This window comes from Barbus barbus (assembly GCF_936440315.1).
Source record: "Barbus barbus genome assembly, chromosome: 28".
Lineage (NCBI taxonomy): Eukaryota > Metazoa > Chordata > Actinopteri > Cypriniformes > Cyprinidae > Barbus > Barbus barbus.
Window position 1 is genome coordinate 24652628 of NC_136756.1, and position 25823 is coordinate 24678450.

A 25823-nucleotide genomic window follows, 5' to 3' on the forward strand; every position below is an offset into this window, starting at 1 on the left:
ATAAAAACTCAATTTTAGGCCCAAAATGAGCAAAAATATGCAATTTGGTCAGTTGCTGATATATGGCCAGAAATTAAGACGAAATTTTGATAGCTGGTACTGTAAATCAATAGGATTTATAAAACAGTATAGCAGCCTACTTACATAAAATGCAAATAGATATCATTTATCATTCTATACCTCTGAAAAATGTCTTGATGTCTCATATTTAAATCCGTAGTTTTATGACATCTTTAGTTTTCATTCTGAGGGCAAACATATCCAGTTATTGAGAGATACAAATGGACGTTCCTTAAAAGCCTGTTTTATTATATTTAAAATCTAGTTATGACATTATTTTTGACAGCGTCCTCATTTTACAGCATTTTTACACAAGTCGCTGTAGCTGTAGCTTTGCAGGTAGGTTTCTTGAAGCATCTTGAAGATGTTGCCACAGTTCTTCTGGATTTAGTCTATCTCAGTTTGATCTGTTTCTGGACGATGATGAGATCAGATCTCTGTTGTCTGACTCCTTGTGCAAACAAAAATCTCACTGGATTATTACAATTAATGGCAAAATGAATGTTTGGAAATGTAAACAGATATTCCCTACTGACACACTACAGCAAAAGATAAAAATAACTGACTTAATGAATTAATACTAGTGTTCTAATAATTTTGGCCACCACTATCTATCTATATATATCTATCTATGGTTTTTATTATCCTATATTAATATATCTAGTTCCACTTTCAAGTACGATGTCTGTATTCCTTCAAAACTAGACTTAAATATCTTCGACCAAATATGGGCAGGCAAAGCAGAACAAAAACAGCTTTGTTTTGCTCTAATTCATTTCGTCCAGGACTGAATGTTCTTTCAGGAATGCAAAAAACTGAATTGCTCCACCTAAAGGCCTGAAGAGTAAATGAGGCTTTTTCAGACCAACGACGGATATTTGTTAAATTCATGCTAATTGTGTCTACTCGTTATCGATTTATAACCATGTATACAACTTCCCGTTTAATTACTGAATCGACATTCAGAGATAAATCGGCGTATAATTTGCTATGAACGGCGTCGTTTCAGTATGCCAGGGCTGCGACTACTAGCGACGCCAAACGGAAGCGCGTGCTGCTGGACGCAAGATGGACTCGAACTTCTGACTTTCTGTTTCTTTTTCGTTTTGCTCGCGCGAGCTACTCTCTTCTAGACGCGTCGCTCGAGCAGACGGAGCGCGCTGTCGAATGAATTCGAATCCCAGTCAGAATTCGAATTCAGTTAAAACAGTCCTTCAGACCGATTCGCTGGCAGCCATTCGTTCCCACAGCCCAACCTTTGCTGTCTTTTTTGTGGATTCGCTTCCTGGTTGCAACACAGTACAAATCTAGTCCTTAAAAACGCAGTTTAGCTTGAGAGACCAGTCATCGAGCATAATATTAGTCCTTACAGCTTCAAATAAACATTTCATGACTGTTTTACGGAAAAAGGCGGTATCTTTTTATTGGTTTTAGTGGAATGTCGTGAGCCGTCGGGGATTAGAAATATCTAATATATCGAGCGCAAAGTGAAAACCTGGGATCTATGCCTCGTCTTCATGGAGAATGAGACTGCTCGATCAACAGAAGGTGACTGGGTTTAGTGGCCTCATGCACAACATTAGTTTCTGTTTTGACGTCAATAGCGTTTGTATAATCCGTTTTGTGCAGAAAGTGTATTTATACATTTCTATATCGGAAATTCAATCCACAGTATTTTTTGTGGTAATTTTGTTTGTGTTAATAGCTAACGAAACTGGTTAATGATTTGTGAGTTCCAGTCATAGATATTTCAATATAGTCACACTATTGCAGCGTTGTGTATAATTTTAAACGACTATCCTATTTTGGTTGAAAGAAGAACCGAGTAACTTAGTTTGGTTGTTTGTACTCCACTCTAAACCAGTTCTGCAGTTGAGTCCGCATGGGCCTGGTAAAACTACACGTGATAGTTTTATCTTTGCTCCAAGCTTTTGGATTAATTTGAACAAGGGTTGATTACAATCACGTTTATCAGTTAAACTACTGTACAGTAGCCTCTCTTGTACTCTATTCAATAAGTGTTTTCTAGATCTTTCTGCATGATCTATAATATGAAAAGTCTCTTTTTGGTCTTTATTCTCAATGTTTTGAGATTTCTAAATGTAAATTATGGCCAGTTTGGTCAGTAATGTTGATGTATTTACAGTTGTGTTATATGAACCTCATTTCATGTTATATATTATGTATACCGTAATGAAAATTAACCATGGTTTTACTACAAAAAAAAACATGGGTACTATAGTTAAACCACGGTGACCACAATTTAACCATGGATTTGCTATAGTTTATGCCAAAAAAAAAAAAAAAAAAACACATGAGCACTACACTTTTAGTATAATAAAACCATGGTTAAATTTCATAAGGGTACAGGCTAAATGTTGAGTCACAATTGACATTTTGCAATATCAATTCCGTTTATTATTATATTATAAATGTGATAAACTGTTTTTAGCTGGTCTAAGATGGACATTAGCTGGTTCTAGCATGTTTAACAGATTATTCAAAAAACCAGCTTGACCACCTTTAACTGGTATGACCAGCTGAAAAAAGTTAGAAGTTGGAAATCCACCATGTGCTGAAGAGGATAGGCTGCATTTCATATTTCTGTATAGTTGCATCAGTTAGTAATGGACAGAGTTCATTAATATGTGACATTCTAGTTGTTGTATTCAGCATATGGAAGATTAATGTGGAAACATGAGTCTTGTGCAATTGTACTGTACTTGAAGAACAACGTAGGGGTTTTTCAGCATAAGAATTGCGCAATTGTTCTTTCTTTAATGCCGAATACTGTTTTGTTTGTTTTAAAGTTGTTTAGCCTGTTCATGAAACTCTTTGATTCTTACACTCACCAAGTTGTTCACAAAATGGCTCTTTACTAGACTTATTGCTTTTACCGAGCATTTATCTCAGAATGTCCTTGAGATGACTTTTACAACATGCTCTCTGGTTACAATTCCAGAGCGACAGAGTGGGACCTATAAAACTGTCCATTTTGTTTGTTATTGGAAAGAAGGAATGTTTTGGAAGATTGTGAAGCAGTTAGTATAACTCAAGCATGTGTCCTGTTTTACCAGGTCTTCTGGAGCCTGTGCATCCAGGCTCAGTAACCTTTAATGAGAGTATTCTAGCCCCACTTCATAACAACTACTTGTATGAGGAATCAAAAGAATGTTTCACATACAACTCTGCCCATTTGATCAACAATGGCGCTTTACAAAAACGGGTAAGTTTTATCTGAATGTCCCCCATTCTGCACTTAGTTTTAAATGATTCAGTGAGATTAGTGTCGTCATGTAATAAATCTCGTCTTCCAACAGTATGCTGCCTTTCGTTCCGAGAAACTGGAAAAGGGATACTCTGAACAGGAACTTGAAGAGTCATTTGGCTTCCTGTTGCTTGATGATGCAAACAGGGTACAGAAATACAACACTAATGGAGCTTATTGAATCGACCTGATTTAAAAACTATTCTGTCTGAAACTTCAAACCCATTACTGCAACATTTGTTTTCCCACAGGCAAGGAAAATTGGCGAAACAGGCTTGTTAGTTGGACAAGCAAAATGCACTACTCTTGGAGACTCCTCGAAAGGTAAAGAAAGCATGCCATTGCATTAATTGGTGGTTGTTTCAGCAAAAGAGCCTGATGTGTTTACTTGCATGCACAAGATAATATTTCACATGTGACTGCAGCAAGATCAGCAAGATCAGCCAAGAGGAGGTTCTGAAGCCTTCATACTTGTCTGACAGGACTTGATGTGAATGTGCTATTGTCAGCAATGGTTACTGGCATGATTTCCATTGCCACAATTCAGTTAACTGTCGAGAAATCCCAGCTTTGTTTCTTTTTATATATTGTGTTGTAAGTGAATTGCAACTGAGTAACTGCCTCAAACCATGTAAATAAATAGCATATACTAACAAAAATAGCATATAACAGATTACTAAAATGATGGCTTTTAATTGTAATGGTGTTCATAGCGTTGGTCAGGAGAACTGCATATTTCATCATAGGTTCTCCTACATATGAAAAGGAAAAGTGAAAGTATGCTACGTAAGAGATGCAGTTAATCTATAGAAAGAGAAAGTGAAGATTTGCCTTTACCACTGGTTTTCACTTCTGTATGAGATCAAATATCTTAGATACAGAAGTATTTACTGCAGTATAAATTAAGCATTTGCTACAGACTGCAGGGCTGTTATAAAGTAATGGTGGATTTCCCTGGTGAATCTCGCAATGAAAAAACTAAATATTATTTACTTAAAGGGAGAGTTCACTAAAAAAATGAAAATTCTGTCATTAATTAATCACCCTCATGTCATTCAAAACCCATAAGACCTTTGTTCATCTTCGGAACACAAATTAAGATATTTTTGAAGTAATCGGAGAGCTTTCTGACCCTGCATAGACAGCAAGGGAGCTACCACAGTCAAGGCACAGAAACACATTAAGGACATCAGTAAAACAGTCAATGTGACATCATTGACCTTCCTTGCCCGTGATAGTACCCTTGCTGTCTATGGAGAGTCAGAAACCTCTCAGATTTCATCCCAAATATCTTAATTTGTGTTCTGAAGATGAACAAAAGTCTTACGGGTTTGGAATTACAGGTGAGTAATTAATGACAGAATGTATCCCTTCAAAGCAGGTTTGTGAAGACAAATAGGCCTTTTGTTTGACCCTATGGTCAAATTCAGCACATACATTTATACAAATTATTTCAGGTCTTCAGATGATAATAGGTTTAAATATTACATTTCATTACTATTTTTAAGTATGATGTAGTTGGTAAGTCATGCTAATTTTATGTGCTTTGAGCCACTTCTGTTTCCTGTGAGGGGAAAGACTTGATATACACCTAGCTTTGTGAGTGTAAAAGCAAACAGTCTCTACAAAGGTTGCCCAACCAAATAAGAGTAAACTTCATGTGGTATTGACTGTAAGTTGCTATCATATCAATGTCTTTATGCAGGAATATTTTCAGACCCAGTGAGTAATCAGGAGGATAAGAGAAAGTTTATATTTCAAAGTCTGAAAATGGCTGAGGATACTCTTGTGATGTGTTTGTATTTATTTTTTAAGAATTTTGTGAAATTCAGAAATGTTGGTATATTGTCAAGGTTTGCTTAGTCCCTGACAACACCCCCAGTCTGTTCTCTGACCATCTGATGTAAACCAGAATGTCAAGAACTGGGTGTAAGGGCGTACACGTTTTTGTCAAAAAACCAGGAAAAGATACTGTTTTATAAAGAAATCTTTGCTGGAATTGCTGTAGTTTTCCTAAAGTAGTTTGAATAAATCTTTTGAAATGAATACATTTTTGAAAAATACTATTTTTGCTAGAGCCAATTAAGTAGCACCTTAACTAGCTATTAGTTAGTAGAACTGTATATTCAACTTTGATTTCTAAATTACAGTATTATATTATTATTGCCTGCAATCTGGACCAGATTTTATGTTTTCTATTAAAAGCCTGTCTATGCAAGATAAGGACTTGCTGTCTTAATAATTACCAGTACCAAAGATTAAATTTGTTTGCTGCAGTTTGACATGTCAAGGCAAACAAACCTTCCTGAGAACTCCTTGTGCACCTTTTTTCTCATCCACAAAAATGCTGAAGAACTAGTTTTTCTGTTTTTTGACGGTCCGTTAATTGTCTGTATTTGGGTATGAAAACATTTCTCCAAATTTTGGAGTTACACCTTCCACTGAAGCATGTGTTGTTTGCTTAAATTCAGACATTACGTTTTTGTAACAAAGACTTCTTCGAGGCCTCATTTTTCAGTCGTGATCTCGTGGTGTATGAACACCATCAAAGCTCTCTGGACCTTATCTGGTTTGGCTTGTGAATATCTGAAATGTGGGTTGAATACAGCTTTTCTGTAGAACGTTTGTGTGAAATGTAGCTGTGGAACTGTTGTGTAGTTGTTTTCTAGTATTGTTGAGGTGATTATTCTCTCATTATATTTCTGGTATAAATTAGGTGTCTACATCTCAAAATACTCGGACTGCCTTGACCTGAAGCACTGGTACGATGGCAAGACAGGCTACATAGTCCTTTTGAAGCTGACCAAGGTATGAAAGTTGGTGGAAAATTGTAATTCTTCCACCCACATTGTTACTTTGTGCTGGTTTTTCCTAATGCACCACATGCAAACATGTTTTCTTATATATTTAAACATCAGGGGAGAGTGAAAGACGTTACCGACAACTACACCCAGAATTTCACTCCTCCGACAGCTGGCTACGACTGCCACATATCAGATCATCTTGGTGCAGTGTCTTCAACTACTAGTTCTTTCTTGGCCTATGAGCGAACACAGGTGATTAAGCTCATAAAAAACTGTTTCCTACCTTCCTTCCTTAGTTTCAAACAGTAAATCTAACAAGGTTGGTTTGTCTTGCAGTACTATATGTATGAACTCCGTGGAAGCAATGAAATAGAAACATGTCCAAGACATGCTTGTCCGTTTGCCATTGTGGCATTCTCATATGGGAAGATGAGCACCATGCCAGAGTTGGAGAAAAAAAGGTTTAGCAGTTTTTATACTCTTTCTAGCTTATTAAGTGAAACTTAAGTTTTACATGTGATAATGGTGATTTTTGACAACTAAAGTTTTTTTTTTTTCTTCACTGTTTCTTTTAAAGCCGAGACAAAGCGGGTAAGAATTTGATTTTGCATGTTCTTTTCTGTTTTTGTGGTGAAATTGCAAACAAGGCAATTAGCAAAGATTGTTTCATTCACAGTCTTGTCCATTGTCTGTCTTTCATTTATTGTAAAGAGTTTTGCACTTCTGCATAATATTCAGTGTATTTTAAATGTTCCTTTGAGAGTATGTAATTATCAACATGGTGTTTTAAGCTAAATCTTCTATTGTAGTGTTTCATTACCAACCATGGATTGGCCAGTTCAAGATTGAATCTACTGTCTATGATGTTGGTCTTCAGTCTTCAAGCGGAGCCTGGTTCCCAGCCAAACTGTATGTTTTATTTAACGTCATGTATAAACCATATTTGGTAATGCACCAAAAAGCTGCCCAAGAATCAAGGGTAGATTCAGATATACTATACTGTGTACTTATACGCTATAGGACTGAAATGCAAACTGTATTTTCAGCCCAAAGACAGTTCAAATTGACCATGCAATTGGTGTGTCTGAACTGAAGAGGACCTTGCCACGTGAAATCTTTGAAACTTGCATTGTGGGTGAAGGTGTGTGTTTAACATTTTATTTTGGTAATTGACACTATCGCCTATATTGGTACTAAAAGTGTAAATGAGTGCTTTGGTGACATCTTGTAATTTGTTTCCCTCTATCTCCACACAGTTTGCATAGATGGCAGATGTTTCAACTTGTATGACGTTGTCTCCTCTAAGGCGAAAAATGACCTGGCTCAGATAGCCCAAGAGCTGAAGGAAAAAGATGCGGTAAATATGGAGAAGAGGGAAATATTTTTAATAATTGGACAAATCTCTGAACAAATCTTGTCTTATGATTTTTTTCCATTCAACAGGCTCTTGTTATCCCTCTGGAAGATTCTGGGTTTCTTATACTGTTGCACTCTTCGCACCTCTTCTCTTATGAAGGTAAGATGTTGCCCAACAGACTCCAGGCCCACTAATTTTCTTAATAGAGTAACTGATTTTTAAAACCAGTGTATAAACCTTTGTATACACTGGTTTTAAAAAACATGTACAAACCCACCATGAGCTACGAGGTTGTTAATTAGTGATAAATGCTGTTATTAATGCTGTCAGTCTGTGTCAATTCCTGAAGAACTACAGTATATTACCAAAAATCCTAAATGTTTATATCTGATTATTAGAAATAAACAAAAAAATTATACATATAATAATAATTACACACACACACACACATATATATATATATATATATATATATATATATATATATATATATATATATTAGGGCTGTCAACGTTAACGCTTGCGATTTAATCTAAACATTTTAACACGTTATTTTTTTTACGTAAATTAATCGTTTGATAAGGTTTGACCCCAACTTCTTGCCGTCACCGCAGCACGGAAGGTAATCATTGTCTGCGTCCCAATGTGCACACTATCCATCCTAAATTCTATGTGATATTAGTAATTTTCAATACTATTTAGGGCAGATAGGGTGGATAGTATGCACATTGGGATGCAGGGATTGTGTGATTATGAGGCGCCGTGCTCGACGAAAGTGAAGCGAACGTGGAGAGAGTGAGAGAGAGAGCAACAGTGAGACAGTGCGCGAGAGATATGTATACTCATATGTGATAAGGGTACAGCGAACCAGTGTTGCGAGATCAGTGTCGCGGGTTTCCCGCACAATTGGGCTATTTTGAAAATACAGTCGCGGGAAAAATTACAGAGCTGTGGGTTGCGTTTTTTTTGGCTACTTTTATAATGTACCACGGCCGCCCAAAGTGTATACACATGTGATTGCAAAAGGAAGTTATAACAAACACTTGATGGTGGTTTAAAGTGAGTTCTGAGTAAAAGTGCACTATTAATCTCATAAATTGTCTTATGTGGCATGACGCTAATGTTAGCTCCAATGCACCTGCAGAACGGGTCCAATTCTTCTTCATAATGCATTTTGTCATAATACTTCATGTAAGGTCGCAAGAAAATGTTTTGTTGTATTCATTTAGAAATACTTTTGATAATAGTTGGGTAAATGTATACTGGGATTGAAGCGATGTGGCTTGGTAAACGATTTATTGCTAGCATAAAGGCTGATAATTGCTGAAAAAAATTAAAAAAAAAAATAATTCTCATACTTTGCGGAGGTGTGAAAGGTTCTGTTTCCTTAAACTAGTTTGTCATGCTTTTCTTTATTTCAACACATTTACAGGTAAATATAGACTGTGATTTAACGTGATAAAATTTCGATTGACAGCACTAATATATATACAGGTATATGTATATATATATATATATATATATATATATATATATATATATATATATATATATATATATGTATATATGTGTATGTGTGTATATATATATGTATATATGTGTATATGTATATATGTGTTTGTGTGTATATATATATATTTCCTGATAATATACTGATATTTCCTACTGACACACTACAGCAAAAGATAGAACTGACTTAAACCATTTTTTTGTTGGTGAAAATACTAGTGGCCTAAGACCTTTGCACAGCACTGTATATATATTGTGAACATTTGTAAATGTAATTTGAATTTTTTAAATAATTATTTTAATTTCCTTTATTTCTAGATGCAAAGTCGGGGAAGGCAGCAGCACTTCAAGGCATGTTTATTTTCCCAGACTCGAGAACTGTGCCAAGAGGTAACAAGGAGAATAATTTGATTTATTAGACTTTTACATCTGTGTACCTTATGCAGCTTGTATTTGCAAGTATTTCACATCTTATGAACAAATCTTTTGTATGTTTTTTTAGATGCCAAGTCTGACCTGCAAAATACTAAGGTGTCAACAGAAATAATGCAAGTAATCCCAGCACTCAACTATGCAGAAACAGAGATGGAAAAATGTCCTCCAAACCAGCAGGGGTGCTCTCAGATGTCTTTAGAGAAGCATTTGCAAGACTACGGCACTCTTTTTCACCCAGGGCTATTGGATGTTCCCACCAGGGAAGCCAGTATGTTTCCAGATCAATATGATGTGCCTGGTGGTTTTACTCTAATATCGCCTAAATGGTCACAGGAGGCTGGTACTCGATTAAAATCCTATTTTGATGAGCCATGTGGCTTTACTATTCCAGTAGGGAGGGCATTGGAGTTACTCACTGCTGGTCGACAACAGCGTGGTGATGATCACGATGATGATGTCTATTACTGTATATCATCACCAGAGGAGGTGCCACAGACTGATGGCCACATTGAAATGGAGGTGACAAAGGAATCTGAGGCCATCAGTGATGCCTCTGACAGAATAGCTGAAACAGTTAAGAGACAAAAAGATAAGCAAAAGCATTTGTCCACAGAGCAGCCTCAGCCTGCTTTGCCAGAGGGGCTTGGAAAGCTGGGAACAGCTGTAGTTACAGTTGCTGACAGTGTGGTGGAATATCCAACTTCCACGGTGCCACCTAAATTGGGTGCTGTCCCTACAGAGAATTGTGTAAGTATTGAGAATGATGTTGAGAAAACATCTCAAGGTAGTACTAAAGGAGATGCCGATGGAGTCGTTGCATCTACAAAAGAGACTCCCATCCAAACTAGCATTATACCAATAATCAAATCAACAGAAGAAATTGATGCTGGGGGGGTGGAGGATAATACACATCCTGAGAAAACAATACCTGATCCTGTTAAGAAAGTAAATCGGAGGTCCTTTTCAAGGCGTAGAGGTAGGAAGCGTAGAACTCATTGGAAAACCATGCAGAATAAAAAAGTACAAAACATTGCTTTACCAATTTCAAGTTTGCCTGTCGTTTTGCCAGTGAATTGTCCCGATGACTCTACGAAAGACCAGATTAAGACTGAAACCGTGCATTCTGATGACAATCAAAAACCCCATTCAACTCGTAGGGGCAAGGGACGCAGGCAAAGGGGTGTGAATCCAAATCTGAGTAAAGCCAAACAAGCACAAGACCCTTTATTAAGTGTGACAACTGAAACTATAGATGATCAAAGTATAAGTCTCTCAAAAAGAGATTGGCGGTCACTTCCAAGGCGTAAAAGATTGTGGAATACAGATGATAATCTGAAACGGTCTTTGAGATCAGATGCTGTAAAGAATGATGAGGAGACTATAGTGAATATACAGCACAATGAAACAAAACAAAGTTTGTCTAGCACACCCAAGAGAAAGATGGAGGGATTTAACTTGAGGGAACGATATGGTCTAAAGACCATAATCACAAACTGTGGCAGAGTCTTTGTCCCACATGGTTCAGATGTTGACGTAGAATCTGCAAAAAAGGAGAAAACACATATTGAGATGAGCATTGACACAAATGCAGAAACGATTTCTCCTGTGGAGAACAAATCCACAGAAATAGTGAAAAGTAAGGGAGAATCTCCCTTGAAGGGTAAGGAAGAATTGCCCTCAAAAGATCCACTGGTCAATGACGACGAACACTCAGACAGCCCTTCAAAAGACATGCCAAGTGCTCTCTTGTCAGCATTAAGGATATTGAAAAAACTTCACACAACCCATCCATCAGAAAGTGACAAAAGTCAGGATTTATGTCCAGAAAAGTCTATGAATGATACATCAAATGTGGCTGTAGATGTCCAACAAAACAACAAAGATCATCCTGTTGCTGTTCAAGCAGATGCAACTTCCAGTGTTCCAGGAGTTTCTGACCAATCCACACATTCTGACCCAAAAGTATCCTCTCCTGACAAAAACAAAAAGAAAGGAAAACATGATGTGTACAGTGCAATATCTATAAGCAAATTAAAGACTGTGCTTATAAGGGGAAAGAGGCTGAAATCTCCTCCCCCTGGTGAAAGTGCAGTATCTGAGCCAGATAACACAGAGCCCGAGTCAAAAAAAGGAAAGTTTGATCTGAAGCGTGATACTGCCCAAAATGAGCTGACAGACAAAGGATCACAACCCATAAATGAAGAGGCACAGCATACTCCAATGAAAGGTGTGGAGGTGACAAAACATCCTGTGTCTTGGAGAGGTCTTATTCACAACGCATCAAAAGAAAATGGTAAGGAAATGATTAGTTTACACATTCTGTGATTAAACAAATGTTCACATACCAAGAGTGGGAAAGGGTTCTGTGTGTATTTGCAACGAGCTTCAAACCTTAATCCTTTGTGATTACGTTTCATTCTCTGTAGAAAATTAGACTGGCTCGATATTGAGGCATGATTATGCTGGTGTATTAAAATTGGCCCCACATTTCCCTCACTATCTGTCTGTCTTCCGTGTGCACGTTCTTCTGCTGCTTAATGCCACTGTCGTACTCTTCTTCCTCTTATCTTTTGCATGTCTGCATGATTACGCACTGCTTCTATTGCTATTTTATGCTTTGTCTTTGTTTTTGTCTATTTCTTACAGGGTCCCTCAATTTTGACACATCAGCACCTTTTGAAATAGCTAAACATGCTGACCCGCAGCTCATATCTTCGCTTATTGAGGATAGGGTAGGAAGGAGAAGAATTAGCACTGATGGCAAAGCCAGTGCAGAGAGACTGAGCACAGGTGCATCTCTGCCCTCAGATGCTTTGAGTTTACTGGCTGACTTGGCCCTTGGTGCGAGTAATGATAAAATGTTAAACATAGAGGCGAAAGCTGGCCAGGAGGCCCTTGATGGAGCAAAGGCTAGCAGCTCCACGGAGTCATTCCTTCATGCATTTCTTCATTATCCATCCGCCAGATTTAAATTACCCCCCAGGTCTCCTTTCCCAGAAGGTCTTTTAGTGACTGGGGAACTAATTTTGGAAATATCAAAAGAACATTCTTACTCACAGCCCACCTCTCCGCTGTCAGGTTTGTCAGGTCCATCTCCCAAGGTTTCTTTTCCATCTGGAAGTTTAGAATCGCCTCGGTCACTGAAAACTGGGCTTCATCTGAACCTACCCAAAGATGCATGTCATCAAGAGGAAGGGGGTAAAGCAGAATGCAAGCATTTGATTTCTCCAAATAAGCCATCGTCGGAGATCCTCAAGTCGAAACAGCGGAGATCAATAATTTTACACAACAGAAGCATAATCGAAAAGGAGGGAATGATTCAAGTTACAAGGATTTGGAAAGAACCATATGATTTTAAATTTGACAGCAAGTTCACCAATGACAGTAAAGACAAAACTGTCACACGAGCGCTTCATGGGTAAGTACTGCTTGTTGCCCCTAAATTTCGATTTAAGGTTTAATAATGATTATTGATGTGAATATTTAATATTGTTTTAATGTGGATTTGTGGCCAACAAGCTATTCGCACAAGACAAATATCAAAACATTATGGCTTTTAGTTACTATTTTTCTGATTAGTGACAGTATAGTGACAATATAAAAGAATAGTTCACCCAAAATTCAAAACTCAAAAATAAGGATTTGTTTTTCATCTGCTGGTTCAGTCATGCCATTTTCTTTTTTCTTTTTTTTTTTACTTGCCTTTCCAATATTTTCATCCATCCCACTAAAAATAATTTTTCGACTATTTTTTATTTTTCATAAATATTTCTTTTTTTTAATTAAATGTTACATGATGCAAACAATTACTGATTGGTTTGTAGTTTTCAATGTGTTGTTAACATTATTCTGATTCTATTGAGACTTTTACAACTCTTTACAATTACAATTTCTCTAATTTAGCCAGATAAGATTTTTATCCAGGTGGTGACAAATCAGTGGAATTTGCAACACCAATGTAGAATTTTACAGAACACCAAATGTCTTGAGTTTGCAAGATACAAAAATGCCACATGCTTAAAATATGCCAAAGATGCTGTTTGCACCCTCTGTAACAGTTTTTGTGGAGAGAATGTGAGTTTAAGACCGTTTTAACAAGTCATCATAACCCATAAATAGACATTTCAGAAAGGCTCTGAATTTCTTTTTCTCTTTCCTTATATTGACAGGAAATGGAACTTCAACATTGAAGATACCTATGAGGATGTCCATGTAATTTTTCACATGTGGATTGGTCTTTTCTATAGTAACCCCACGTCCAGGTTATTTCACCTTGAAAATTGTACTGCACTTCCAAAGGAGAAGAATGTTGAAATGGTTCATTTGGACATAAACGCTATTCAGAATGCTGTGTCATTGCTCAATGTTGATTTGAGCCAGAAAGTGGACTCGGCCAAGCCTGTGCATGTTTCATCAGAAGTTTTGGATCTTTCTGTGAAAAATGATGAGCCTGTAAATCATTCAGTCTCAAATCAGAGCAAAAGAAAAGACACTGCATCACAACCTGGTGAAATATCATCTCATAAGCATGAAACAGCACAAAGGCGTTCACCTTCGGGGACAAGTCTCTCCTCCAGTCTGAAAGTTACTGCGTTGATGGTAATGTATTATATCTTACACCATTAAAATTGTACTGTATTTAGGTGATCTAATTTATATTTTTCCATGGTGAGATTTTATATTTTTGTTGAATTCTAAAATGTTCTATGACAACGTAAATCAGTAATTTATCACTTTCACACTGAGTGCGAACTGATTGATCGCCTTCTGCTAATTTACACCTGCATGCTAGGTAGTGTCGACCAGCAATGCATTTTTCCTTAGATATGTATCTTTACATAACCTTTACATAACTGTGAGTGGCAAAAGTATGTAAATCTTTGCTTTCAGTATCTGGCCTGATGACTTTTGCAGCAATAAATGCAGCTAAATGTTTTTTTTTTTTTGTAACTGCTGATCAGTCCTGCCCAACAACTTGTTGGAATTTTAGCCCATTTCTTAGTACAGAATCGCTTCAACTCTATGAACTGCTTGATTCAGGTCCTTCCACAACATTTCAGTTGGATTAAGGTCCGGACTTTGTCTCAACCATTCCAAAACATTAACTTTGTTCTTGTTTAACCATTCTTTAGTAGAACAGTTGTGCTTGGGGTCATTGTCTTAATGCATGACACACTTTCTATTGAGACTCGGTTCTTGGACAGATGTCCTGAGATTTTCTTATAGAATTTGCTGGTATAATTCAGAATTCATTATTCTATCAGTGATGACAAGCAGTCCTGCAGCAAAACAGGACCAAACCATGCTACTACCACCATGTTTCATAGATGGGATAAGATTCTTATGCTGGAATGCTTTTCCTTTTTTTCAAACATGACGCTTCTCGTTTAAACCAAAAAGTTCTATTTTGGTCTCATTTGTCCATAAAACATTTATCCAATAGCCCTCTGGCTTGTCCACATGATCTTTAGCAAACTGCAGACGGGCAGCAATGTTTTTTTGGAGAGCAGTGGCTTTCTCCTTGCAACTCTACGGTGCACACCATGGTTGTTCAATGTTCTCCTGATGGTGGATTCATGAACATTAATATTAGACAATGTGAGAAAGGCCTTTAGTTACTTAGAAGTTAGCCTGGGGTCCTTTGCAACCTCACGGACTACTACATGTCTTGCTTTTGGAGTGATGTTTGTTAGTCGACCATTCGTGGAGGGGGTAACAAGGGTCTTGAATTTCCTTCATTTGTTTTCCTTCATTCATCTGACTGTGGATTTGTGGTGTCCAAACTCTTTAGAGATTGTTTTGTAAACTTTTCCAGCCTAATGACCAACAACAGCTGTTTTTCTGACGTCCTTAGAGATTTCCTTTGCAAGTGCCATGATTTACTTCCACAAACATAAGACTTTGATAGATCCCTGTTCTTTAGATAAAACAGGGCACGCACTGACACCTCATAGTCATCCCACTGACTGAAAATACCTCTGAACAGATGGACTCTAATTTAACCTTTTAATTAAATTATCTACAGATTCACACACTTTTGCCACTCACAGATATGTAATATTAGATAATTTTCTTGAATAAATAAATGACAGTTATATTTATGCCGAAATTTAGAAAAATTCTAATGGGTTTACAGACTTTCAAGCACCACTGTACTCTACCAGACTTTAAAATTTAAAGTTTTGTCAAGTGTCTTGGAGATGTTGGCACAGTTCTTCTGGATTTAGTCTGTCTCAGTTTTTTCATGTAATCCCAGACCGACTGAATGATGGTGGATCAGATCTCTGTGGGGAGCATACTGGCTGTTAATGACAAAAGGAATGCTGGAAATCTAAACTGATATTTCTTGCGTACACACAAGACAAAAATAACTGGCTTAACTTTTTTTTTTTGTGTGAAAATACTGTATGTTTATATATAAATCAGTTATATATTTGCTTCTTGTACAGTGTGCATGAATTAAATACAGATTTTCTTTTGTATATTTTCATTTCTCTGTTCTAGAATTATAGAACTGCTGTAGATGTACCAGTGGAAAATTCAGTGCCTGACAATGATGATGATGCTGACGAAAATGGCATCACCACGGACTGCTCATATTCACAGCACTTGGAAAAAAACAGTGCATACAACCAGTTGTGTGAGAAAGCATCAAATATGAGAATAGGTGTTCGGATACTTCAACCGAAGGCCAGAAATGCTACAAATAATAAAGCATCAACCAGTGTGGCCACTTCTGGTTCCCAAAAAATTGGTGTTTTCCATCAAATACTTGGTCCCATAAAACCATCAGCATTCTCAAAACAACACCGTCTGATTTTGGGTAGGAAAAGTTTTGATCTGGGTTTAAAGAATGAAACTGGGCATGTACCTCATGTAATACTGCAAAAGGAGAAAGTTTCTGACAGTACAGAGAGTAAAGAGATTTTTGAAGCAAAGAAAGAAACAAACAAAGATGGGTGCCCAGAAACTCTGGTTCATGAATATGTTGACAAGACTGTTGAACTTAAAACTGTAGCATCCGTTTTGGTGGAGGAAGAGAGTGTATCTGTAGCTAAAGAGAGTAAAGTTCTATCAGATGAAGATCGCTGTAATAGATGTCTGACAGTGATGGAAGATGGAAATGTTGAAGAAAACATGACTTCCGAAACAGATCAGACTAGTATTGTAGTGCATAAAGAGTCTGTTCTTGTAAAGGAAGATCTTAAAACTACACTAGATCTGAAAGATCATGCAAACATGGTTGATGAGCCGAGAGATGATTCATCACATGAGCCTAATGTTGAAGAGCACAATGAGACTTCTCATGCTACAGAAGAACCTAAACCTGTACTAGATGACACAAGTGTAGTTGACCATGTTGACGAGCTAAGTGATATTTCATCAGATGAGACGAGAGCTGAAGAGCTTAATGAGACTTCTAATAGAAATGAACAACTTAAGCCTGTGCTTGATCCTAAAGATCACGCAAATATGGCTGATGAGCTGAAAGATGCTTTATCAGAAGAGACTAATATTGAAGAGTGTAATGAGTATTCTAATGCCAAAGGAGAAGTTGATCTGAAAGATCAATCAAATGTGGTTGATGCATCATCCCATGAAGCTCACGGTAATGACACTAAAGAGCCTGTGGAAGCGAAAGAAGGTTATACAGGTGAGGAAATTATGCAAGAATGTGAGAGTAATTCAAAGGAAGAGGCAGACCTGGTTGGCAGTGATACTGAACATGAGACGTCCACAGCAATGGAGGAATATCTAGATGACTTTACTTTGGTTTTGGAGGATGATATAAACAGTGTTGATATGGAATTCAGTGACGAGGATTCTGAAACCAAGGTACAGAAGGAAGTTTATGAACAAAACATCTCCACTGACAAATCATCTGCCTTCACCGATGGTGACCATGACATGAAGATGCACAAGAGTGAAAAACAACCTCAGACACCAGAAGAGGCAAACTTTGTAGATGGTGCCCTTGAAGAATTTAGAAAATATTCATGTCCTGGTGTAGATCGGCTCATGTCTGTTCAAGAAAAACACACCCTAGCTGCTAACAATGATACTTCTGATGTAATGCATGATGAGGATGAAACCAAGACTACTGAGCAGAGTACAGTGGTCCAACAGGAGGCTCTTGATGTTTGTCAGGATGAGTCAAAACCAACAAGTACTGTTGAACCCACCAAAATTTATATTAGTCATTTAGAAAAAGATGACGAAAGAGATTTAAGCCAACAAGACGCATTTAAAGTCACTGGTGAGGATGATACACTTTTTGATGAGAATGAAACACAAAGTCAAGGTTCTTGTGAAGATCAAATGATCGAATCAAACCAAGAATGTCTGTCCCTAAAAATTTGTGCATCACCCCCAAATACCACGACTGACTCTCGTGATGAAGCAGTTGCTCTAATTGACAAACCCTCAGAAGTGGAGGAAAACGGCAAGTGCTCTACTCCCACTCAAGATGAAGTTCCATGTTATCCAGAGGTAAAAAAAGGATTCAAGAAAGAGGATTTGAATAGGGACTTGTACTACTCAGACGACACTGATCACGTTGACATGATGCCACCTAAATGCCCTCAACCCCATGTTTCTACCACAAAGCCATTATCTGACTTTACAGGACATTATGAGGAAATCCACGATGAAAACCTAAGGTGCAGTAGGAACAAATACACTGACACAATGGATTTTAAAGATAAATCTGCAACAACTACTGAGCATTCACCCAATGAGGACTCTTTTCCGTTAAAGCACAAACTCTATCCCACCTCCCAACAAAAAGATGACTGTAACTTCATAGAGGGTGCATCTCAAAATGATTCTGAACTCTATTACAGGGAGGATTTACATGGATATTACCACATATCTGAAGAAGATATACCATGGCATAATTACCATACAGCGGAATCCATTGATCACCAATTTTACCCATGTGGAAACAACTCTGGTGGTGAAAATGATTCACCTATTTGTTCTAAGTACATTACATCTGAACTTGACTATTCCTACAAGCACAAAAAGCATGCAAAGAAAGAGAGGGATGACTACTGTTGGGCAGAAAAGAATTATAAATCGGAAACTCTGTCTTTCAAATACCCAATAAAGGTTATTTGTACTGCAGACTATGAGACCGAAGTAGCCCGAAGTTCAAAAAAGAAGTCTCGAAAAAGCAAATTCCAAGGTGCCTTCTGCCAAAATGCTAAGTGGGATGATTCTTCTGACAGCATTAAAAAAACATACTTTGAAACGTATCAAACAAAGTCAGCTAGGTCGTTCACAGTTAGTTCCACTTCACATGTTAAGCCAAGCATACAGCAATTTGACTGGCGCAGGTATTTCAGAAGGGAGGTGACTTGCAGTCAGCTATTAGATGCGAGCGAGAGGGATAACAAATTTGACGTTCCACCCTCATCCATTGTTACCATGTTGGACAGGAAAGGAAACCGTGTTATATTCAATAACTCTCCCACCATGAAACCATCTTTCGATGGAAGTAGTTTGACTAAGGGACTTGAAGACTCTTTTAATGAATGGCAGGAACAAAAAAGTAAGGCTGACGTGACCCGGTCTGCACTTGATTGCGAGTACCTCATCTTCTCTCAAAAATGTAATCGGGTTCTCAAAGAAACTAAGAGCTCTACCACGTCACACTGTAGGGCAAATCCTGACATGGCTTCATGTCCCATGACTGTTCGGTTTTCAAATCTCAGTGAAGTAGAGAGTTCCGCTGAACTTAGTAAAGCACAACCATCACTTACCAATTTTAAGATTAAAGTGGACTTGTCCGACAGGAAAGAGATGAGGGAAACGGTGAGAAAGCACAAACCACATCTCCAAAGACTTTTCTGTGAAAAAGGCAGTGATGTTGAGTTCTCTGAGATATCAGAAATAACAGAGCAATGCGCTGTTGCATACAAGTCCATGATGAACGATGTCTGCAGCGGGAAGACTCTGCCTCGTCCAACTGAGGCAAGAAAGAAGTTTGATCGAGATAGAGTTGGCCGTTATTCTGGATTCTGTGGGCGCATTAAGAAAGATGTTTTTGACAGTCCGAAGTCTATTGTGAGTCAAGCTAAGATTAAGTACAGGTTTTATATCCTTGTCACATCAACAGATACCTTCTTTGAAGAAACCAAGGTAAGAAAGTGAATGCATTATAAGAATCTTATACAGCAGTCCAAAACATTGAAGAAAAATTTTCATGTGAATTTCTATGATTTATAGAACCTTTTGGAGATTGATGGCCACAGACCGGTTGAGCCAGATGACTTTGACCTCAGTGGTGATGATCAATCCCCTTTGCTCATTATACTGAGAAATGAGGACATTGCAGCGCACATATGTGAGGTAAGTGAATGAGTGAAGCACAAAAGTTTATTAAAGCACTAGTGTTTATTCCTGAGTAACAACTGTGTTAAGCTGAATATGTGTAAATCATTTTTTAATTGGATGATTTCACCCAGATGCAAAATGGTAGCTTGAATCATTTCATTGGCTCATTTGTGACCCTGGACCACAAAACCAGCCTTAAGTCGCTGGGGTATATTTGTAGCAATAGCCAAAAATACATTGTATGGGTCAAAATGATCTATTTTTCTTTTATGCCAAAAATCATTAGGATATTAAGTAAAGATCATGTTCCATCAAGATATTTTGTAAATTTCCTACCATAAATATATTAAAACTTCATTTTTGATTAGTAATATGCATTGCTAAGAACTTAATTTGGACAACTTTAAAGGCAGTTTTTTTTTTGCACCCTCAGATTCCAGATTTTCAAATAGTTGTTTCTCTGACAAATATTGTCCAGTCCTAACAAACAATACATCAATGGAAAGCTTATTTATTCAGCTTTCAGGTGATATATAAATCTCAATTTCGGAAAATTGACCCTTATGGTCACAGTTTTGTGGTCACATTTAGTAAAAAAAAAAAAAAAAAGACATGATTAAATGCTGTGACGACAATTATAATTTAAAAAATTGACACAAAATTGACAAATTGTGCTAAGTACCCACTGTATCGTTGCCATATTGGTAATGTATTTGTAGATTGCTCAATTTTGCATGTCTCATGTCTGTTCGAGAAAAACACACCCTAGCTGCTAACAATGATACTTCTGATGTAATGCATGATGAGGATGAAACTAGGGATGCACCGATACTGGTATCGGGTCGATACTGAGCTCATGTACTCGTATTCGTTAAAATGCCCCGATACTAAACGCCGATACCACGCATGTGATCAGTGCCATATTCAGACAAAGAAACACCAACAACAGAAAAACAGACAGCAGAATGTAGTTATTAGAGATTAAGGATGTCTAAAAATGTACATGCAATGAATATAATGTTAAACATTCAGTATTAATGCCTGTATGCTGATGTGAGCAAGCTGATAAGCAAAACACGCTGAGTGGATCCAGCGTGCGGCGGCGCAGATGCGCGAGCTTGTCGAGTGAATATCCCTTTCTCACAGATATCACTGGAAAGTTTGTACTTCGGTCGGAAATGTCAAAAACGAGTAAGTAAAACAATGCACAAGTTACTTAACAGTAGGGAGAGAGAGATAGAGAGAGCGCGCGCGCACTTCTGTGGTGTGATCTTTATTGATGTTCGCTCAGCACACATCATTTGAATTAAAACTAAATCGTAAATATATGACAACATATTGGGGCATTCATTCACTTTAAACATAATTTATTTTTAACCTTAAGCATTGAACACGAGTGAAACTCAAGTGAAACTATCAGCCTGTGTGAAATGCGCTATAGGCTGTTCTACTTGTCCCTTTCATCTGCTCCGGTACACATAAGTGCGTGCGCTGTGCGTGTTTTCCTTGCTTCATGCGTGTTTCTGCAATTATATGGCTTTGAAATCTAAATGTTTGTAAAAAAAAATGTAAAAAAAAATAAAATAAATTCTATATCTGAAAATGATTGATTTATAACGAGTGGTTCCCTGCATAATTACAGCAAAAAGCGTGGTTACAGCACTGAGCCGCTGCAATGGAGCAACTCTAATGCCATTTAAGATGATGTACCATAGAGCAAATAAATAAATAAAAAACTAACAGTGAAAGTAACAAAAAATTGTAAATTACATTTTAATGGGCATATTTAAGTGTGAAAAATAACCAAAGGATATACAGTCAAACCAAAAATTATTCAGAGACCAGATATTATTTTTTTTATTTTTTTTTTTACTAGTGGGTGCAGGACACTATAGTTGATTTAAGTAACTGAGGATAGCAAAATAAAGTAAACTGTGACAAATTATACCCAAACATTCTTCATACAGTGGACTACCAGTAAAATTGATACAAAAGTGAGACTAAAAATTATTCAAACCAAGTAATGGAAAAAATTGAAATTCAGGCTTTCATGAACCTGGTTGACAGCATGCCCAGGAGACTACAGGCTGCCATTAAGGCTAAGGGTGGCCCGACAAAGTATTGATAGTTGTGTAAATATTGTCATAACAGCTGTCTGAATAATTTTGATTGATTGATAGAAAGGTATTATCAAGCTAAATTTGTTCTGACACAGTTTAACTTGGAGTTCTTGTAATATTTTATTAGCATTTTCTAAACTATAGTGAATAAAATGGGAGAAATGTTGAAGGTGTCTGAATAAATTTTGGTTTGACAGTATCTATTTGATAAATGAAGTTAATCAACTAACATTTTACATACTCATTTGTTTTCTTCACCCAATATTTAAAAAATTTAAAAATACAATAAAAATATCGGTATCGGTACTCGGTATCGGCAACTACCAAAAATTAAAGTATCGGGCGAGTACTGGAAAAAGTGGTATCGGTGCATCACTAGATGAAACCAAGACTACTGAGCAGAGTACAGTGGTCCAACAGGAGGCTCTTGATGTTTGTCAGGATGAGTCAAAACCAACAAGTACTGTTGAACCCACCAAAATTTATATTAGTCATTTAGAAAAAGATGACGAAAGAGATTTAAGCCAACAAGACTCATTTAAAGTCACTGGTGAAGATGATACACTTTTTGATGAGAATGAAACACAAAGTCAAGTTTCTTGTGAAGATCAAATGATCGAATCAAACCAAGAATGTCTGTCCCTAAAAATTTGTGCATCACCCCCAAATACCACGACTGACTCTCGTGATGAAGCAGTTGCTCTAATTGACAAACCCTCAGAAGTGGAGGAAAACGGCAAGTGCTCTACTCCCACTCAAGATGAAGTTCCATGTTATCCAGAGGTAAACAAAGGATTCAGGAAAGAGGATTTGAATAGGGACTTGTACTACTCAGACGACACTGATCACGTTGACATGATGCCACCTAAATACCCTCAACCCCATGTTTCTACCACAAAGCCATTATCTGACTTTACAGGACATTATGAGGAAATCCACGATGAAAACCTAAGGTGCAGTAGGAACAAATACACTGACACAATGGATTTTAAAGATAAATCTGCAACAACTACGGAGCATTCACCCAATGAGGACTCTTTTCCGTTAAAGCACAAACTCTATCCCACCTCCCAACAAAAAGATGACTGTAACTTCATAGAGGGTGCATCTCAAAATTATTCTGAACTCTATTACAGGGATAATTTACATGGATATTACCACAGATCTGAAGAAGATATACCATGGCATATAAACAATTTATTCAAACTGTACATTATGTTGTGATGCCTTAATTCAAAATAGTTTTTAACAGTATAATTTTAATATTGGGCATTTATCAGTTATCGGTCATAAAATGAAAATAACTCTTGGCTTATCATTATCTTTCATCATTTCAATATCAATACATTCCTAGAAGGAGAGAAGAATAGCTGTGCTGCACTAAATTTAAGCCTGTTTCTAAATGGAGTTTCAGATCTGTTGAGCACATATATCTTTTTTTGGTTTGAATTAGCATGAACGTAATTCTTTTTGTAGGTAACGGGAAGGGGGGAAAAAAAGCAATTGCTCCAAAAATAGCTTCTTTGTGAACTTCTTGTTTAATTGAGGTTGGCTTCTGAATGTTTTTCAATTTAACCAGGTGCCTTATTTACTGGAATTAAAGAAGTCACCCAGTGTCCTGTTTGCTGGCATCGACCGACCCGATGATGTGGTGAACTTCACTCACCAAGAGCTTTTTGCTAAGGGAGGCTTTATAGTATGTGATGAAATGGCTCTCAACACACTTACTCTAGGTACTGATCAAGTTGCTACATAAATTATGCATGTTGTTTTACTGGAGATGGACTGATACATCATGACATTTTCATTGGACTAATTCTGTCAAATTTATATGAAGACGACATGAAGAAAGTTGTTGGGATTCTGGAGGAGTTAGACAAGCAAGGGAAATGGAAATGGTTTCTGCACTACAGAGACAGTCGCAGACTTCGGGAAAATGCAAGGTATCAAAAATCCTTTCCCACCTCTGAATGTGTGGGACTGGTCCTCGTTGTGTTTATTCAAAAGCTACGGTTAGTTAGTATTTGCTTACTCACTCTCCTCTAATGTCCTCGACAGGTCCAGTCCTGAAGCAAGTAAGAAACAGCAGTTTATGGATTGCTGTCAGAAAGCTGGCATAGTTGAGGTCTTGCCCTATCATGACTGTGATGTCATGTCACGAGACCGACCCGACTATCTGTTTTGTTTGACTCGACTTCAGATCCAAAACGCCTCTGTTCGGTTTCCTGTGTTCATTACAGGTAAGAGTTATAAATAAAAAGTAAGTAATCATCTGTCCACAAAAATTTTGGAAATTATGCAAATGTGAAGATAATGTGCAACTGGTGGCCATTGCATTCCTAAATGCACATTAAACTCACAGCACATGCAGAAATGGGTGTTGCAGTCCCCTGAACTGTGTCGGACACGGCAAAGTGCGTCCAGTGCAACAAATAGTTACTTAATTGACTCGCAGCCTTTTCGTAATTTGGTCAGTGCTCTAAGCCATACCGCACTTTTATACCGTGCATTAAGCCATACCGTCTCGAGTCAGTTCCTCACAAGTCCAAGTCAAGTTGCAGACTCAAATTTCCATCTCTGATTCTGCTATCTACCATAGTCTTGTGGTTACACGTTATGGCTGGAATTGACTAGTGAAAACTTGTTTCCTGTTATTTTAAGTTTTATTTCTCTTTCTTGGTTCCTGATTGCTTTCTTGCTTTGTCACTGAGAGCATAATCAGACAGACTGATCTTTAGGTCTTGACCAGGTTGTAGGTTTGCTCTGAAAGTTATAAAGGTGAGACTCTACAGGCAAAAAGCACAGTTTTTTTCATGCAACTGTCAAATTTGGGCGTTTGGGCTTTTCATAAAGTAATTTTTTCAGACTGGTTGAAAGAAAACATCCAAAATACACATTGCTATAAAAAAGTGCTTCTTTAATAGCACTTTATCTATTTGCAGCTGTAGATTTCAATACATATTTTTAAAGGCCATTTTCTCAAAAAATCTCCACCTCAGCCTGAATTCAGTCTGGTAATATTGAGAATATGGCATTATCGTATCAAAAGTTTAATTTCCTATACATAATCTATCCCGCCATATAAAATATGATGACTGGCTTATCCTGCTGCTGATATCTGAGGTTATTTCACACTAATTTCACTCTTTATCTTGCACTTACTAGTTGCATGAAGAAAAGATAATATGCCTCACTGTAGTCCATAGCAGACCTTTTTCCTTTAAATTAAACATTTTAAATTCATTTTAACAGTTGTTATTAATGTTTTAAAATGATCAAAATGAATGCTTAATGTAATTATTTAGATTATTCTGTGAACAATGCATGACATGCCTCGATTTAGGAAATATGAGAATATGTTGTGATAATTTTTACCTTTTTGTTTTTCTTTGTGTTGCAGAAACACCAACTGAAGCTTTTGGAACAAATGGAGTTTTAACAATGAACATTTACACATTCTCACGGATCCTTTCAAATGATACTTGTTCTGTGTCATAAATGTTTTTTTTTTATTTTATTCAAAATCCAATATCTTACCATTGGTAAGAACACCTTTGTTAATAGAAATAACTTATTGTTTATCATAAATGTTAAAGCATTTATCTTTGTTACTCATATGTAATTGCTGACAATTTATAAGCTTTCCACTGAGAGCTTTACGGTTTATAATACAATGAAAATGTACAAATGTAGGTCGTGAAAATGTTTTAGTATGTTTTAACCTGCCGTTGTTTTTTATAGATGAAATTTGACTGAAACTCTAATAAATGAGCTGTTTTAATATGCTTGTCATTATTCAGCTTTGTGTATTTAAAACGCGTTATATCATAATTGATATACGCAGCATATTCTTTTATCTGTTGCGGGTGTTAAGATGTAAAAATTCAAGCAATGTTTATTTGTATAGTTTTCACAGATGTAATACATAAAAA

General features: G+C 37.0%; 1 protein-coding gene across 3 annotated transcripts; it reads left to right on the plus strand.

The window, feature by feature from the left end:
* The first annotated feature begins 857 nt into the window (after positions 1-857).
* LOC306847863 (uncharacterized protein) lies at positions 858-25823 on the plus strand. 3 transcript variants are annotated; one of them, XM_079382071.1, is made up of 23 exons: positions 858-1608; positions 3138-3286; positions 3381-3476; positions 3580-3652; positions 6045-6136; positions 6247-6384; positions 6469-6593; positions 6710-6723; positions 6942-7041; positions 7179-7273; positions 7389-7489; positions 7576-7648; positions 9317-9388; positions 9501-10409; positions 10503-11726; positions 12080-12851; positions 13603-14032; positions 15938-19576; positions 19664-19786; positions 23471-23624; positions 23729-23834; positions 23950-24131; positions 25292-25823. In XM_079382071.1, exons 1-23 carry the CDS (start codon positions 1578-1580, stop codon positions 25387-25389), a joined length of 8796 nt encoding a protein of 2931 aa, XP_079238197.1. In that variant the 5' UTR covers positions 858-1577; the 3' UTR covers positions 25390-25823. The 3 variants fall into 3 exon arrangements, with proteins under 3 accessions (XP_079238197.1, XP_079238196.1, XP_079238198.1); XM_079382070.1 differs by having other exon boundaries at positions 9501-11726; XM_079382072.1 differs by having other exon boundaries at positions 9501-11726; positions 12512-12851.

Excerpts from the sequence above, each read along its gene's own strand:
- LOC306847863 (XM_079382070.1), top strand. The coding sequence starts at position 1,578 with ATGGAGAATGAGACTGCTCGATCAACAGAAG. Across the intron at positions 6,385-6,468 it reads TGGCCTATGAGCGAACACAG|TACTATATGTATGAACTCCG; the intron begins GTGATTAAGCTC and ends TTTGTCTTGCAG. Across the intron at positions 14,033-15,937 it reads TGAAAGTTACTGCGTTGATG|AATTATAGAACTGCTGTAGA; the intron begins GTAATGTATTAT and ends TCTCTGTTCTAG.